General features: G+C 44.8%; 1 protein-coding gene across 1 annotated transcript; it reads right to left on the bottom strand.

The window, feature by feature from the left end:
- Nucleotides 1-1065: 1065 nt before the first annotated feature.
- LOC120833979 (actin-related protein 3) lies at nt 1066-12388 on the bottom strand. The gene is made up of 12 exons (XM_040201669.2): nt 12091-12388; nt 9380-9435; nt 9008-9132; nt 6745-6855; nt 6385-6480; nt 6114-6221; nt 5397-5540; nt 4047-4220; nt 3844-3936; nt 3237-3362; nt 2652-2735; nt 1066-1972 (listed from the first exon to the last, which is right to left on the bottom strand). Exons 1-12 carry the CDS (start codon nt 12132-12134, stop codon nt 1877-1879), a joined length of 1257 nt encoding a protein of 418 aa, XP_040057603.1. The 5' UTR covers nt 12135-12388; the 3' UTR covers nt 1066-1876.
- Nucleotides 12389-15394: the final 3006 nt, after the last annotated feature.

Genomic DNA, 15394 nt, shown 5'->3' with positions numbered 1-15394 from the left:
GCTCTGCTAACCCGCATGTCGCTGTGTCCTTGGGCAAGGCACTTAACCCAACATTGCTCATGTAGCTGCGACTACAGTGTGTGAATGTTAGTTACTGATGGCAGGTGTCACTGTGTGTGGTTCTCCTGTCATCAGTGTGTGAATGGGTGAATGATGTCATGTAGTGTTAAAGCGCTTTGAGTGGTCAGAAGACTAGAAAAGCGCTTTACAAGTACAGACCATTTAGACACAGTTGAGGTTTTCTATGCAAGATGGACATTTTTCTTTGCTGATGTATTTCCAACGAGTTAACAATAATCTCACTGTATACTTACTGTCTTTAAAGCCCTAATGTTGCAGAATTACACTTTCTCAATGGCACTACAACATGCAACAAACTGCAGATTGGAGCAGAACTCAAAGTATCACTACACGGCACAAACACGTTCTAGTCCAGAGGTCGTCAACAGGGGGTACGCAGAGGTACTGCAGGGGGGTCGCAACATTTTTGGTTAAGACAATTTTCTTTTTAGGATTTAAAAAAAAAAAAAAAAACTGAACATCAACAGGGCAACACGTCTGAAAGCACTGGTTGGAGTGGAAGCACTGGTTGGATTCTTTAGTCTCGTTTTTCACTTTTCTTCATTTCTGTGATTGAAAATTGGGCCCAAGTGTCAGAATAAACCAGCTCACATCTGAGTGGGACATGGGACGAGATCAATGGCTGTCCTCATGGACCCTAGCTGCATACAGGGTAGCCGGCTTCCTGTGACTAGTGTTCCCACGTGGTGACAGTGCCCCCTACCAGTCACAAAAGGAACTGCATCCTAATTAATCCAATTACATTGTCTAAACTGGAGGGGACGGGTTTCCACTGGTGGAAGATGGCGTGCGTGTTCGCTGAGGGATTCAGATTGAACGGTTCCGAGGTGGAAAGAAGAAACGAAACGGCCCAAACTCACAACCTCCTTTTTTAATTCCATCAAACATCCCCCGTTAAGGCTCTTCAGACAGCGCCACATATTCTACTCATTCCCCACCGAATGATTCAACATCAACAGTAAAAAGCAAGAAGGACCACAGCAGTTAGAAACAAATTGGAGCCTTTATTGGAATGTTGCAAGGCATTAAATACACAATTCCCATTCTGTTCATAATTTGGCATTTAATTATATATAAGAAAAAGAAAATGACTTCTACTCTAACAATACCGGTCTGACAGTTGTTCTCATTGGGTTTCACTGTTCCGTGTTCCCTCCCTGCGTGTGAGTCAAGTGGACTGTATGAAGAATTAAAGGGGGACATATTAATAATAACACCTACTCAGACTAAAGGAAATACTGCGTATCAAAGCTGCGTCGCGGGTTAAAACAGTCTCTTGGTGATACTGGTATCTATCATGTTTGTTTGTTTTTTACTCCTGAAGTTTTACATATAAAAAACTTTTTGTATGAAATATAAACAAGCTCTTACCGTGATGCACAGCCGTGTGCATTTCAAGCTGGAGGAAAAGTAAAATAAAGGAGAGGATAATTTGTTCTAAAGTCGTCAGTGGGTCTCGTTATAAAACATAAATAATATGTTCTGGTGTCAGGAATGAACTGTTACCGTTGTTCTCATCGCGCTTCCACCAACACCATCTTTTTAATCATCGCTCACTGCACGTTGCTCAACAGACCCACAAACGTTCTCCAAACTGTTTGGGCCTACAAACCATTTCCCTCGTTTGAACTGAAAAAAAGGGACATTCACGATAAGCTCCAGCCCGTCTGCGCTCGGTCTGGTCTCCTTTGTTTTTCCTTTGTATGTTATGGATCGCCCTCACATCCATAGCTCAACGCACAGAAGCACCTCCCCCCCCCCCCACACACACTATGAGACTTCTGGAGACCCAAAGTTAAGACATGACTCCGAACACGGGGTTGTGGCGACAGATGCTCGGCCCGATCTCTTCGTAGTCCTTCTTGGTGTGGCAGACCTGGTAGAACTCGGGCTGTGGACAACAAACAGAACAAAATGCATCACTCCAAAAGCTGCATGTATTTGCATATCTAGTTTTTGCAGGTGGTGTTTTCTCTGTTCAGGTCGTGATGGTTTCGGGGTTTTCCTTATGAACAATCTGCTGCTGTAGCTTCTAGGTGGAACGTTGACTCCCTTTATCACCAGCAGGTTGACAGTTACATACAAGAAACGACTGACTTTGAGTTTGGAGCTCAGGAGCCGTTGGCCACCGTTGCCATGGAGAAAACGCGCAGTAACACATCTAAATAAAGACGCAAGTCTTACCAGTGACTACATAAGGATCTTACATATTTATTATTAAATATTGTCTGAAGTTTAAATTAAACCATTCGGAGGATGATAATGACGGAAAACGTAATTCCTATAGAACCCCATTAAGGGAGCTGCTGATATTGAGCATAACGTCTCTGTTATGAATCAGCTGTGCAGAGACCTTTACCAAGTCCTATTGACAAAATGAACACACAAATGCCTCAAAGAAAATGAATAAATAAGAAAGGTCACGGCCGCCCACAGCGTCACACACAGTAATTACACAGCGAATGAGGATTGAACAAAAGCGTCACACACGGCGGCATCACGTGTGTGGTACCGGCCTCCTGCCATGATGGGGAACTGCTTTGGATGAAGCGGAATGTTTAAATACTTACAGTGGATGCCAGCATCGATCCACCGAACCACACTGCGTATCTCTGCATGTGATGAGTGATGACTTGAACATCGATTGGTTTGGGCTGCAGAGGGAGGACCAAAAGGAGAACCGGGGATCAGGACACAATGTATCACACATCGGTCTGCACAATACAGAATTACAACCATAACAACTCCTTCAGTCTGAACCTGTGATTCAGGGATTCACTGCACCAGGAGGAATGCAAACAGCAGTAATATTATGGTGACTGATGTTTCATCACAGATATAGTCGTCGTTTCTAAAGGACGTTTTGGGACAGTGGTGAGGAGGACTTGGGGATGCCAACACACGTACTGCCTTCACAGCTTGACCGAGTAAGGAGGAGGCACGAGAAACTAACTTCTTCCCTGAAGGTGAAACAATTCCACTGCATTCCCCCTACACCCCCCGGCTTCTATTTAATACATCTGCAATTTAAATGAACTAGTCTACATTCAGTACACATCTTTGCCCACAGTGATTGTAGTGAGGAAGGACTTGTGTCTCTCGTGTTGTTTGGCAGTATCGATCCCTGCTGCGTGCCAACGAACGTGCGCGCTCACCTTCAGCTTGCCTCCGCTCAGCTCCTCGCTCATCTTCAGGCGGGCGTCCACCGTTCTCTTTAAATCTCTTTGCAGCCGGCGACCAAAGTCCCTGAACATGGTGGAGCCTCCTGACAGGACGACGTTCTGTGGGACACAAGGTGGTGTTCAGTAAGAATCTCCCACAGAGAGCTTGCTGGACGACCACACCCAACGCCCCTAAACCGGAGGCTTGGAATAAAAGCAAAAGTGTTATTCCATCACCCTGAAAATGATGCTGTAAAGCTCCTCTCCCCCCAGAAGAAAACCCACCAACTCTCACTAACATATGGCTTTGACTTCAGGGGGAAAGGCTGCGAATGGCTTTCAATGGTTGGACAAATTGCGTTAACATTTTTCCCGTCTAATAAAATGTTTTCCAGTGTGCAACAACGCGAGAGCATTTAGTTTAAAAAAGGCATGAATTATTGTGGAAAGGGGTTGAAGACTTGGTAAGCTGGATATGAACAACAGAGCTCTGAATGGTGAGGAAGGACGGTCTGAATGTCATGTGACAAATGCTGGAACCGTTTCCGGTGAGCGGTGGGAGCATCGCTCCGTGTCGTCATCAAGGCGAGTGTGTGTTTACCTTATAAAGAGGACGCCTGACGTCGATCGGGCAGTTCTGAATGACCTCGTCCACCACCTCAGAGATGGGCTGGGTGAAGTCGGGGTTGGCAAACTGGGATGGAGAGTAAACAAAGACATGACCCTAAGCTACAGGAACAAGGATTGCACCCAAAATGTGTCTGAGAGGTGTGTGTGTGTGTGTGTGTGTGTGTGCGCACTGACCTCTGGGTGGAAGAAGATCTCGGGCCCCAGGAAGCGCTCGTAGCCCACATCGATGGTGAACTCCTTCTTGCTGACGGAGTTGATGCCGGTGTACTGCTTCATCCACTTGGAGGCGTCTGTGTCGTACTTGCTGAATTCTTTGACTAGATCTGGGCACACGTAGCTGAACCGCTCCTGGGGGGGGGGTGTAAGGCATGTAAATGGCAGTGTCTCCTGCAGTCTAATTGCTTTCTTCTGAGTCAGACGTGTTCCCAACAGTGATCGAATGTTTGCACTGAGGTAACACATCTGGCTGTTTGTCCTGTTTGACATTTCTACTGCGGACTGTGAAGTTGTAGAAACACATTCAATTTGAGGCGTTGGCAGCGTGATTGCTGTTGCTGTAATAGCGACAATGAACGAGTGCCACTCTGCAGCGTTCTGAGGCGACGCCATTGGCTTGATTGGGTTGGACAGAGCTGCATTCTGCGAGCCAGACGCCAGCTGCCTCAATGTTTACAGACATGATTGGCAATAAGCTTGACTGGATTTTCCCTCAAGCTAATGCAAATTTATTTATTTATTGTTTTTCTGCCCCTGTGGTAATGAGTGATGCTTTGACGTTGAGGACAGAGTCTTGGATAAGAAGTAATTTAATAAACATGGTGGGATTGAAGTGAATCAATAAAATGAAGGAGCAACAATAAGAGAAAGCAAACAAGACTAGATAGGACTTAATGTGTCAACAAAGGACTCAATCATCTGGAGTTGTGGTTGATCCCAGTTTGGGAGACACGGTGCTCAAACCACAAACAAAGCTAAGCAGGGAAGAGCTTTAAAGGACACCCGCTGCATGCAGGAGGCAGAACAACAGTGGCCCCTGGTGGCCACGAGCAGAACAACAACTCTTCTCATGGATCTACTGTGTAGGTGATGGACATCTTGTGAACAGGACTGAAAGACTTTGGTTCACCTTTTTTTCTTTAATGGTCTAACATGAAAGTCTTACAGCTTTAAATATCCAATTGGTTTCTATTAAGTTGTTCAATTCATTAACTTCCATTATGTCTTAAACATAACACATCTTAATGGTTATGCCTTATATACTTCATCAAGGCTGACGGGACCTGGTAAAGTATGCAGCAGAAATACACACAACAAACCTAAACTACCGATATGTGGTATGATAATCCTTATGTGCACAACACAGTAAATAACAAACTCACTATAATGTCCACGTCAGAACTTCATATATCTAACCAACATACTTAACATTCTTTTCTGAAATGTCCAACCCCAGTATAACATTCTTCACATGTTCCTGTATGAGGGAAGCCATTGCATTAGGAGGACGTTGAGCTGAGGACCAACCTTGACTGCCTTGGCCGTCTCCAGCGATTGCTCCGGCGGGATGCCCACCTCCCTCTCCCTCAAGAGCTGCTGGGTGAAGTAGGTGATGTCTCGCCCTGCGATGGGGATGTGCTTGATACAGCTGCCGATGACGTAGCCTTCAGCCTGAGAGAGACAGGGGAGCACAGAGACAGCAGTCACGCAGTGGTCTGAAACCATTTGGCCCTTTTTCCAACATCCACACTATCCGGTTACTGAGCAAGTAGACTGGGGGAAATGTGTCTGTGGCGTCCACATAGTGCATGAAACCTCAAACACACACTGCTGCCTCTCAGCGTGCTTAAAGCGCGCCGGCAGCGGTTTTCAAAACGGTGAAAATGAAGACGATGAGAGCAAAATCAATGGATTTTGAAATCATTATTTTCGTAGAGCCATTAAATTTTGAATGAAAGAGTCTTCTTAAAGAATAGTACATCCACGCAGGCGCGGTTGGTTACACACATGACACTAGTTATTTCTGTCAGTGCAGTATGAGCCCGTGTGTGTGTGTGTGTGTGTGTGTGTAACAGTGTTTGAATAATGACTGAATGCTTCTCATTGATTATCAAATGCCATCAATCAATAATCTAAACAAAGCAAATAGATCACACCTGAGATAACCCAACACATATCAGACTGTATGGAACGGACTTGGGGGCAGAGCGATGGATGTGAGCCTGTGTTGATCAGGAGACTTACCACAGGGATGACGTGGGTGACACCATCTCCGCTGTCGATGACGGTGCCCGTCAGCGTCCTCTCGCCCACCTGTCTGGACGTCCAGGACGCCGCTAGAGCGAGCACAGCCTGCCACACACACACACACGCAGAGATCACATGTAAAGCACATCCCTGCGCCCTGCTACGGTCATGGTCCCATAAGGAAGCAGAACAACGGACTGAGGAGAGAGCATGACGTGCGCGACGTGGATCTCCTCACATACACACTAGATGACCCAACATAGCTCACCTGCACAGCGATGTACAGCCCGGGCACGTTGAAGGACTCGAACATGATCTCTGCCGTGTACTCTCGGTTTTCAGGCGTGTTCAGAGGAGGCTCTGTCTGCAGACGAAGAGTAATACACACAGTTATTCTGCAGCCAAAGCCGGCTTTGACTCTCCATTACCGGCATACTAGCGCAACATCAAATTCAAATAACAGGTTTTGGTAACATGAATGCAAAGAGATCACAAGAGACCAATTTGGGCTGCAAAGAACAGTTGTGTCGACATTTTGTAGTCTACAGGCCATGGGCCCAAACTTCACACTGACAGAATAAGGCAGATTTGTTGACAAATGTCAATCAATCCATCCTGAGCCTCTTACCAGGAGGAAGTAGTGGTCCTCGGGCTCGGCCCTCAGGTACTTGAAGATGATCTGCTCCATGAAGCGCTCCATTAGGTCCCAGTCCTCCACAATGCCGTGACGGATCGGCCACTGTTGGTACAAGTGCAGCTAATTAGGACTCTGCGTTGGAATGCAATGGCCGCAGAAAAATAGAAGCCTAAATACAAGATGCAGACGCACTGTGACATGGAGCTGCTTCAGTGATAAATACATATTACAGTGGTGGACAATATTACATTGCTTCAAAACAATATTGTGTATTTATTTAGTTAGTCTGCCTTTTTTGTTAAACTGTCTGTCCGTTTGCTTTGTCCCAGTACACAGGTGTGTTTGTGCTTGTTTATCCTGCATGTGAGCAGCTACGCTGGTTGGATGTTACCGACCCAACTGGTTTGAATTCTTCACTTTCCATGAAGTTTACAGCACTTTAAAGCCTCCTTCTCATTTCAATGGAGAATTTGTGTCTGGACGAGCAGCCCGACACAGCTGTGTTCATGGGGTCGTCGTGGCGCAGGGGTTAGAGAAGGTGTGCTGGGAAGCACAAGGTTGGTGGTTCGATTCCAGGCTGCCCCTTGTTCCATGTCGAAGTGTCCCTGAGCAAGACACCTAACCCCTAATTGCTCCCCGGGCAAAAATGTGAAAAAAAGCCATGGGTTTAAAGTGTAATGTAAGTCGCTTTGGATAAAAGCGTCTGCTAAATGACATGTAATGTAATGTAATGTAATGTAATGTTCATGGAGAAGAGGAGAAAAAATGCAGTTTCCAGATGTGGAAGCTGCGACTGCTGCCAAAAGAGCCATCTACTAAACACAGACAATATGTATGCAACAATTACCTGTACCGTATATATTATTAATTAATTTACATATTGTGAAGAGATGTACTGACTAGGGCTGCAACAAGGAATCAATGACATCGATAAAAATGTTTGTGTTGGCAACAAATTTCATTATCGATTCATTGTGTCGTGCGATTATTGAGTCACTCAACGAGTTGCGTAGAGATGCAGGCAGAGCAAAAAACAAAACAAAAGACAGCCGAGCCGACGTAGAGGAAAGAGCAGTGTCGGAGGCTGTTGGGAGTCACATGACGCAGGCAGAGACGTCTGTTCGACTGGTCGTCCAAGATGTGGAGCATTGAATAAACTAGAAAAGTGTCAATGGCAAAATATATTGTGGGTTGTTTGGTAGTTGATACACGGTGATCCATTAAACCAGCGCGGCTAACTAAGAAGCCTCTAGTGCATTTATTTACAAATGCCATTTCAAATTCATCTCATAGCACATTTTTTTGCTGTACAAAGATGTGCTGTGTACATTTACTTAACTTGCACTACAATGATGGTAGTAATTTAATGAATAAGCTCCAAGTGATCATGGGTGTGTGAGTTTGTGAGTCTAGTGTAGAGAACAAGTTTGGAATTGTGTTCAATTTTCTGATTTGTATTTTCTTTTTTTTTATAAATTATTATTATGTTGAAGGATCAACCTGCACTTTCTGAAGTATTTCTGCAATGTGAATTTGCAGTTCCGTTTTAGAATCAAGGTTTGGAAATTAAAGCTTTTTAATGCAGTTTTTTATCCGATTCATCGATTAATCCAAAAAATAATGGACCGATTAATCGATTAGCAGAAATAATTTCATGTATGAAAGCAGCAAAAGGGGGCGAATGTGTATGCCAGGCGCTGTGTACGCTAAGCTTTCAGTGTGCCGTTTCTGAAGTTATTTTAAAGAAACTAAAGACTAAGCCAGTTATGCAAACAGGAAATGACCCAATTGGACGTCGGATTGGATAAAACGCCACCGTTAGAAAAAAAAATGCTAATTAAACTTATCAAAATGACAAACCTTTGTTCATCGTGGACATCAGAGGAATTATTCCTCACATACAATCTCATTTATGTTCTTCTGTATGATGCAGGAAAATATTGCAAATCTGTACAAATATGAATACTTCATTTTGTCCCTTTACTAGCTGCGAACTGAAAAAGCAGCTCAGAATTGGTGTGTGGTCCAGAAGTGGGACACCATGCAAGCTGCGAACTGGGACACGGAACGGAGCAGAACCATCGCTGAAGGTCTGTGCTGCTGTGAGGAGTTTACAGAGAGCGGCCTGCTGCCTGTACCGAAGAGGACATGAACTCATGTGCGTTTGCTTTACATAATATAATGACTATATTGATTCTTTAAAGAAACGGAACAACGTCAAACATCGGCTCCTCGTGGTTCTCCGGCCGTGTACCTTAGTGGAATACGAGGGCTTGTCTAGAGCTTCATCTCCAATGTAGAAATCCAAGTCATCCACCCCCTTCATCATCCTCCGCTGGGCCTGGTCTCCCACCTTGGCCGACTCTTTGATGGCAATACCTGGAGAATTCAATAGAGCACCAGAGGACAAACGCTCAAAATATGTACGTTTAAATGATCAATAGCGATCAAACTTTTCATGATTATTGTGCAAATCGAAACCTTTAACATGGAAGGTGAAAGAGATTTTGAACCACGACGAGTAGTACAGGAACAATCAGGGCTGACAAGCGGAAGGTGGATGTGTTCCTCTTTTCAAAGATTCATCACGGTTGTGGTTAGTGTCAGAGTGAAGAGACATACTCACATGACGGAACAATGAACTGCGGCTCCGTGTTCCCTGCGTAACCCAGTTTGGTGTATCTGCAGGAGAGAAGCATCAGGTTTCATTAGAGGCTGCATGCTGCGGACCAAGCAGACCACCTGCTAACACTGACCCCCCCCCCACGCCCCCCCATTAGTATGTGCAAAGGTTTACTACACTAAAAGACTATTTTGGGCTTCATCCGCCTCCTGGTCCTGTGCTATCGCTTTGATCAATGCCTTCACTGTCCTTCGGCGGGTCGGCTGGCCGGCCGCCAAAGGCAGCGGCCTCTCTGGAGTTTGCTAATGGGACGCCATTAAAAGAGGCATTCATGTAGTATGGGGAAACTGAGGACTACTCATAGATGTCTGCAGGGGGGTTAAATTGCATAAACTGACTGTCCATTTAAACTGTCTATAACCTCAACACTGCTGTGTTCATCTTTGCCTACTTCACTTTGGGCAGAGAGGGAACTTGTATGAATATAAAGTTGATAAAAGTTACAGAAGCAACATGTTGATGTCTACGCTCATTCAGTTAAGACTGTAGACTTCACGGGCTTCTGTGCTCTGCACACTTGTTGCTTTGCTTGGCACATGCTAACCAGATGCAAACCAGATGTAGCCCCAACCGGCCTAGGAACACACTGGACTTCCTGCACACAGGAGTACTACAGGGACTGACGGAGGACACTGCTGAGTCATGACGTCTGTGGGCATGAAGGACCACATCCTGGTCATAATAGAGGCTTCTTGGAATTTCCCTTTAAAAAAGAGCCACATTAGCATTTGTCTTTGGAAGAAATCACCAGAGTGTTTTGCTAGAATGTGACTAATATGACTTTACTAAGTATTTGGTTTAATCATCTTTATAAGAACAAACATGTTTATGAAATCTGTTCATTTCCCGTCCTGCACACAAGGCGGCGGCTTTTTGTTTTTTCTGAGAGAAAATCTCCCAATGACACAGGAAATAGTGGGTGTGATTTTCAGAAAGATGACATTGAGACGCAGCATTGATCGACCGATGAGCGCTGTTAGTGTTGCAGTGTGACGGAGCGCCATGAGCGAACGGGAGAGACGCGTCCTGATGTGATAACGACGGGTTCTTGGTTTGTCAGAAGCTAAAAGAGAACTTGTGTGTGAACAACGTTATATAATCTTATCTCGCAACGTCCCTCTCTCTGTCCAGCACAGTGAAAAACCAACAGCGCTGCCAACGTTGGTCGTTCTGAGGGAAAGCCAGGAGACAGAACACGGTGGGAGGGTGTGATTGATTCATCATGCATGGCAGAGAGAGTGGGCAGCTCCTCCAGGTGCACTGATATGACAAATAAGGCCCAGATGATTTAAATCTGTGGTTCCCTGAGGTGTAACCTCTGTAACTACCAGAGCCGGTGTGAACTGGGCGGACAGAGGCAGTTCCTCTTCGACACATTGTTTGGATCAGCCTCTTAAACGCACTTTATTCCAGAGACGCGCAGATTGCTGTTCGGGGACACGACGGCCTGCTGAGAGTAACAGCAACCTGAGCACCTTCATTCCTCTGAACCGCCCCAGCTTGTCTGCGGGGACGAGCCTCGACAGGACATCATCGCACGCCCCTTCGTCCCCGTTAGCTCTGTGAAGGATCGACTTCAGTACCGCACAACATCTGCCCACAGCTGGCTCCAGCATGCATACTGTTTGGAATAAAGTCTTCTTTAATCCTGCAGTGATTAATATTGGAACATATGTGCTATGACTGTAAGGCTTTGGCCATCTGCTCCAGGAGTAGAAAGTAGCGCAGGCCAAGCGAATTCTCCATGGCACGTTTCTCTGCTGCTCCAGAGCCGGTGAGAAGCACTGGTTAACAGCCTGGGGGGCCGCGGGGGGCCGCGGGGGGGTGAAGCGAGGAATGCAACGTGAAGAGGGGTGAGGTCAAGCCTCTACATGCAAGCGACCCGCTAGTTAGACCCCCAAAAACAACTAACTCGCAGTGGTTATAGGGCATGTCACGTCCTCCCGAAGAGGTTCACGTGGGAAGATCTTTCAAAACACATTATTGAAAGTTTCACCTGAAAAGAGAAGCCTCGGTCGGAAGCATGAAGGAAGCAGGAAGGAGGTGAGCAGCGCTGCGAGGGGCCCATCTAGTACTCGGTCTGCCCCGGTTCTCACCGGGCCGACACGGTTCACACCACGCGTTTGGGAAAATAGTCGGTGGGCCGACAAAGAACACACGGTAGAAAAGTTAATGACAACAGCGCGCTCGGTGCCCAGAAAGCGCCATATAAGGACTAGAGCGCGTGAATGAGGAAGTGTCGGCCGAATAGGAAGTAGGTAGAAGTGCGCCTGCTGGAATCTGCAATGACGAAAGCGTCTCTGCAAGTCCCGTTTCTTCAAAGACACGCTTTGAATAGCAAATTATACAATAACGTTGGACAACATCTGGCGTGAAGGCCCGTCGGCTCCAAATGAATGAGCCAGCTGTGGGGGAAGCCTCCCTGTCTCCCTCCCCCCTCCTCCTCCTCTCTCTCTCCCCACAGGACGTTTCACCAAAGACAACACAGCCGAGGGACTAACGACGAGACCGGCAGAGAAAAACCAACGTGAGGAATGAAACCGTGGCAGCAGCGGCGGTCTGCGGCTGACACTGACAGTCCCCGGCCGTCCTCAGCCCCCTCATGACACTCGAGCCCCCCCCTGCCGCACGGTGCTTCGGTTACGGCCGCTTACCCTGTGCCGCAGTCGACAACGCACGCCGGCAACCGTCCAGCCATCTCTCTCCGGGTCTCTGTTGTTCAAAAGCGGTTGGAATTGGATGGATAGCAGGCGGTGTCGGCCGGAGGATGTCGTAAGCCGTCCACAGGCGGAACCCTGAGCCCGCACAGTGCCGTCTCCACTTCCGCACTCGGCTTCTGGCAGGCGGGGAGGGAGGCAAGATGGCGGAGGCCGGGTCGAGCGCGACGAAGGCGGGGCTTCGCAGCTGTCAATCATCGAGGGAGGGGGACGGCCTCGGTTTACATGACGCGTGGATTACAGTATTGTTAATATTACAATATACAATAATGTGGGTTAGTGCAACTCTTTGTGTTCTTTTATTTCATGCTCAATTGATACATTATTTGTATACAGCGTTCGCAGTGTTCATGTGGGTTACCTGAAAAATATACCAACAAAGTCTTCGCCCTTTTAGAACATAGATAATGTATATATGTACTTGTTGTTTTGCCAATTTCAATAAAGAAAACATTTTTTTAATTGATATAATAGTCATCATTGTTATTGTTATTAGTCCGCCAACTTCAAGAGCAAGGTTATATTATACAACTAGAAAAGGCATTTCCTGCTGAAAATGCGTTGGAATGCAAAAAGCTGAAAGCTGCACTGAATATTTAAAAATAGCTGAAAATACAGAAAGTTGAAGGGAATTTGAATACATTTGCTGAAAAGCTGAAATGAATTTGAAATTGCTGAAAATACAGAAATGGGAGAAGCTGAAAGGAATTTCAATAGATTTGCTGAAAAAGCAGAAATGAAAACAGCTGAAATAAATTTGAAATATTGCAAAAAAATACAGAAATGAATATTAAAAAATTGCTGTTGATAGAGGCATAAGAATAGCTGAAATTATTTTAAAGAACTGCTGAAAATACAGGAAGTGGGGAAGCTGAATTTCAATAGATTTTCTAAAAACAGAAGTTGCAGGAGCTTAAATTTGTTTAAAATTGTTTGTAGTAATATTAGTAGTAGTATTAGTTATAATTGTGGTATTAGTAGTACTAGCAGTATAAGCAGCAATAGTAGGTTTAGTATCAATAGCAGTAGAAACAGCTGTAATACTATTAGCCATAGTCGTATTTGTAATAACATTAGTAGTAGTTGTAGTATTAATAGCAGTAGAAATACTAGTAGTACGGTAGTAGAAGTATCAGTTGTAGTACTAGAAGTACGAGTAATATTCGTAGTGGGAGACAGAATGTTTGTTATTCAAACTAAGAAGTTTTTAATTAATAGGCCTCATCACAAACATTACAGTAAAAATTCCCTCCATGGGGCTTTTATTTTGAAATTATTGGATTGGGTGGGGTGGGGGGGTGTAGATAGAGGGAGGGAGGGTGAGAGGGTGAGGAAGGGAGGGGTGGTGAGGAAGAGATAGAGGGAGAGAGAGAGGAGGAGAAATAGACATACTGACTGACTGAGTGATTAACAGTAAGTAGAGGTCAGGGGGGAGGGGGGAGGGGGGGCGAGTGTCTTTATCATATTGGTCTGTTGACAGAAAGCATAGCTGCGTCATGTGACTCCACTAATCAGGTCATAGGAGCAGCTGTGAGTCACAGACAGATCCTGCAGCGTGTGAGTGCTCGTAACCACGACAACGCCGCACCTGTGCGGCTGCACAAGGGCAGACACAGGACAGCGAGTTACACAGAATCCACACCTCAAACAAATGAGAACCAGCGCAAAACTATAACAGCTATCTAAAAAATACGGCGTTTGTATGAGACCCAAGACTCTACCGAACGCGTGGATGTGCTTTTTATGTCTGTCCGGTAATAAATACGGCTCCTATGGCCGTTGACAAAACGTGTACCTTGTGGATTTTTGTGAGAAATATGTCGGCAGATTTGTATTGGAGCCTATGGGGCTTTTGGCAGAGTTTGTGTCACTCAAACACTCCTTGCGCCAAAACTAAAAAACTCTGGGATTCCATGAACACATTAATCCAATCAGCACAACCATACCCTCATTAATCTGAAGAAATGAAGCCTCTAGAGTGTATACTTTGGCTGCAAGGACAGAAGTTCCATACTTTTTTAACCAGATTTCTGCGCTGCCCCACACTCTAGCCTCGAGCTCTCCACTGTAGCAGACGCAATACACACTCATGTAAAAGTCAGAAACGGAGCGAAGAACTAGTGAAACATAATCAGTGATTATGAAAAAAGTACAATAGATATCAAGAAGCAGTTTTTTTCATAAAATAGTTGAGACTTGTGTGAACATTTGAGAGTTGAAATGGTGTCTGTAGCTGAAAGATTGGCGAAGCTGAAAAATCTGAAAGTTGAAGAAGTTGAAGAGGATTTGAAAAGCAAACTCCATTTGAAAACCATGTTAAAATATTAACGATTATTGATTTATATAAATTCAAGCATAAGAGGTAGAAAGCTGAAAAGTCATAGCCCTCAAGCCAGAAAGGAGCTGAACATTTTAATATTTGAACGGTTTTAATAGCTGAAAGTATGAAGGAGTTGAAAGGTGGCGCGGAAGAAATAGAAGAAGAAGATGAAGATGAAGAAATAAAGATTCGAAGAACAATACTTGGAATGCATCGTTAATGCATTCCAACAATTATACCTTGTAAAGGAAGTATTGAGCAGGCGATGGGAAGCTCATTTGGTAGGTCACTTGATGATGACGTCACTGTGCAACATCCGGGGGAAGAAGACTTAAATGCCTTACACGATATGTTTGACTTGTCATCAGTTACTAGCACTTTGTAAAGGATGTCAAGGGTCATCCACATTGATACAGTAAAGTATATGAGAACAGGTTGAAGACATCCAAGCTGACAAACTTTTCTGCCTTTTTAAAACCCAAGATTAGTCAAAGGTTTGAGGGAATTTCGCATGTGTCTTTGTATCATTATATGAATCTGAAAATACAGTCAACAGCTATAGACAAATAAATAAAACTTACCTAGCTGATTGCTTTTAAGTAAGACAGTATTTTTTTAATACAATGTTCGTGAAACGTAAAATATCCCTTCGCTGCGTGTCACTTCCTGTCTCTAACCCTTTCCATCAGTTTATTTCCTCTATGTATCAAAAAGAGGCCCTAAGATCATACTTTTAATATTCATACCACATTTGATCCATAAATAATTCAAAGAACTGTGTGCATTGGAAACACAATCTCTGCTGGCATGAATCTTTTCCCAGAGGCCTTGAAAAATATTTATTTTATTACTCCCTTTCACGGGATTGTTTTCAGTGAATCCCGTTCAATGTAAGATAAAAAATGCATACAACAATTATGT

This window comes from Gasterosteus aculeatus, chromosome 16 (assembly GCF_964276395.1).
Source record: "Gasterosteus aculeatus chromosome 16, fGasAcu3.hap1.1, whole genome shotgun sequence".
Classification (NCBI taxonomy): Eukaryota; Metazoa; Chordata; class Actinopteri; order Perciformes; family Gasterosteidae; genus Gasterosteus; species Gasterosteus aculeatus.
Note: the sequence above shows the minus strand (reverse complement) of the source record. Positions and strands in the feature narration are given on the sequence as shown.

Coding starts and splice junctions, on each gene's coding strand:
- LOC120833979 (XM_040201669.2), bottom strand. CDS start 12,134: ATGGCTGGACGGTTGCCGGCGTGCGTTGTCGACTGCGGCACAGG. Junction 6,481..6,744: donor AGGACCACTACTTCCTCCTG/GTAAGAGGCTCA, acceptor CTTCGTCTGCAG/ACAGAGCCTCCTCTGAACAC. Junction 3,937..4,046: donor AGATCTTCTTCCACCCAGAG/GTCAGTGCGCAC, acceptor TCTCCATCCCAG/TTTGCCAACCCCGACTTCAC.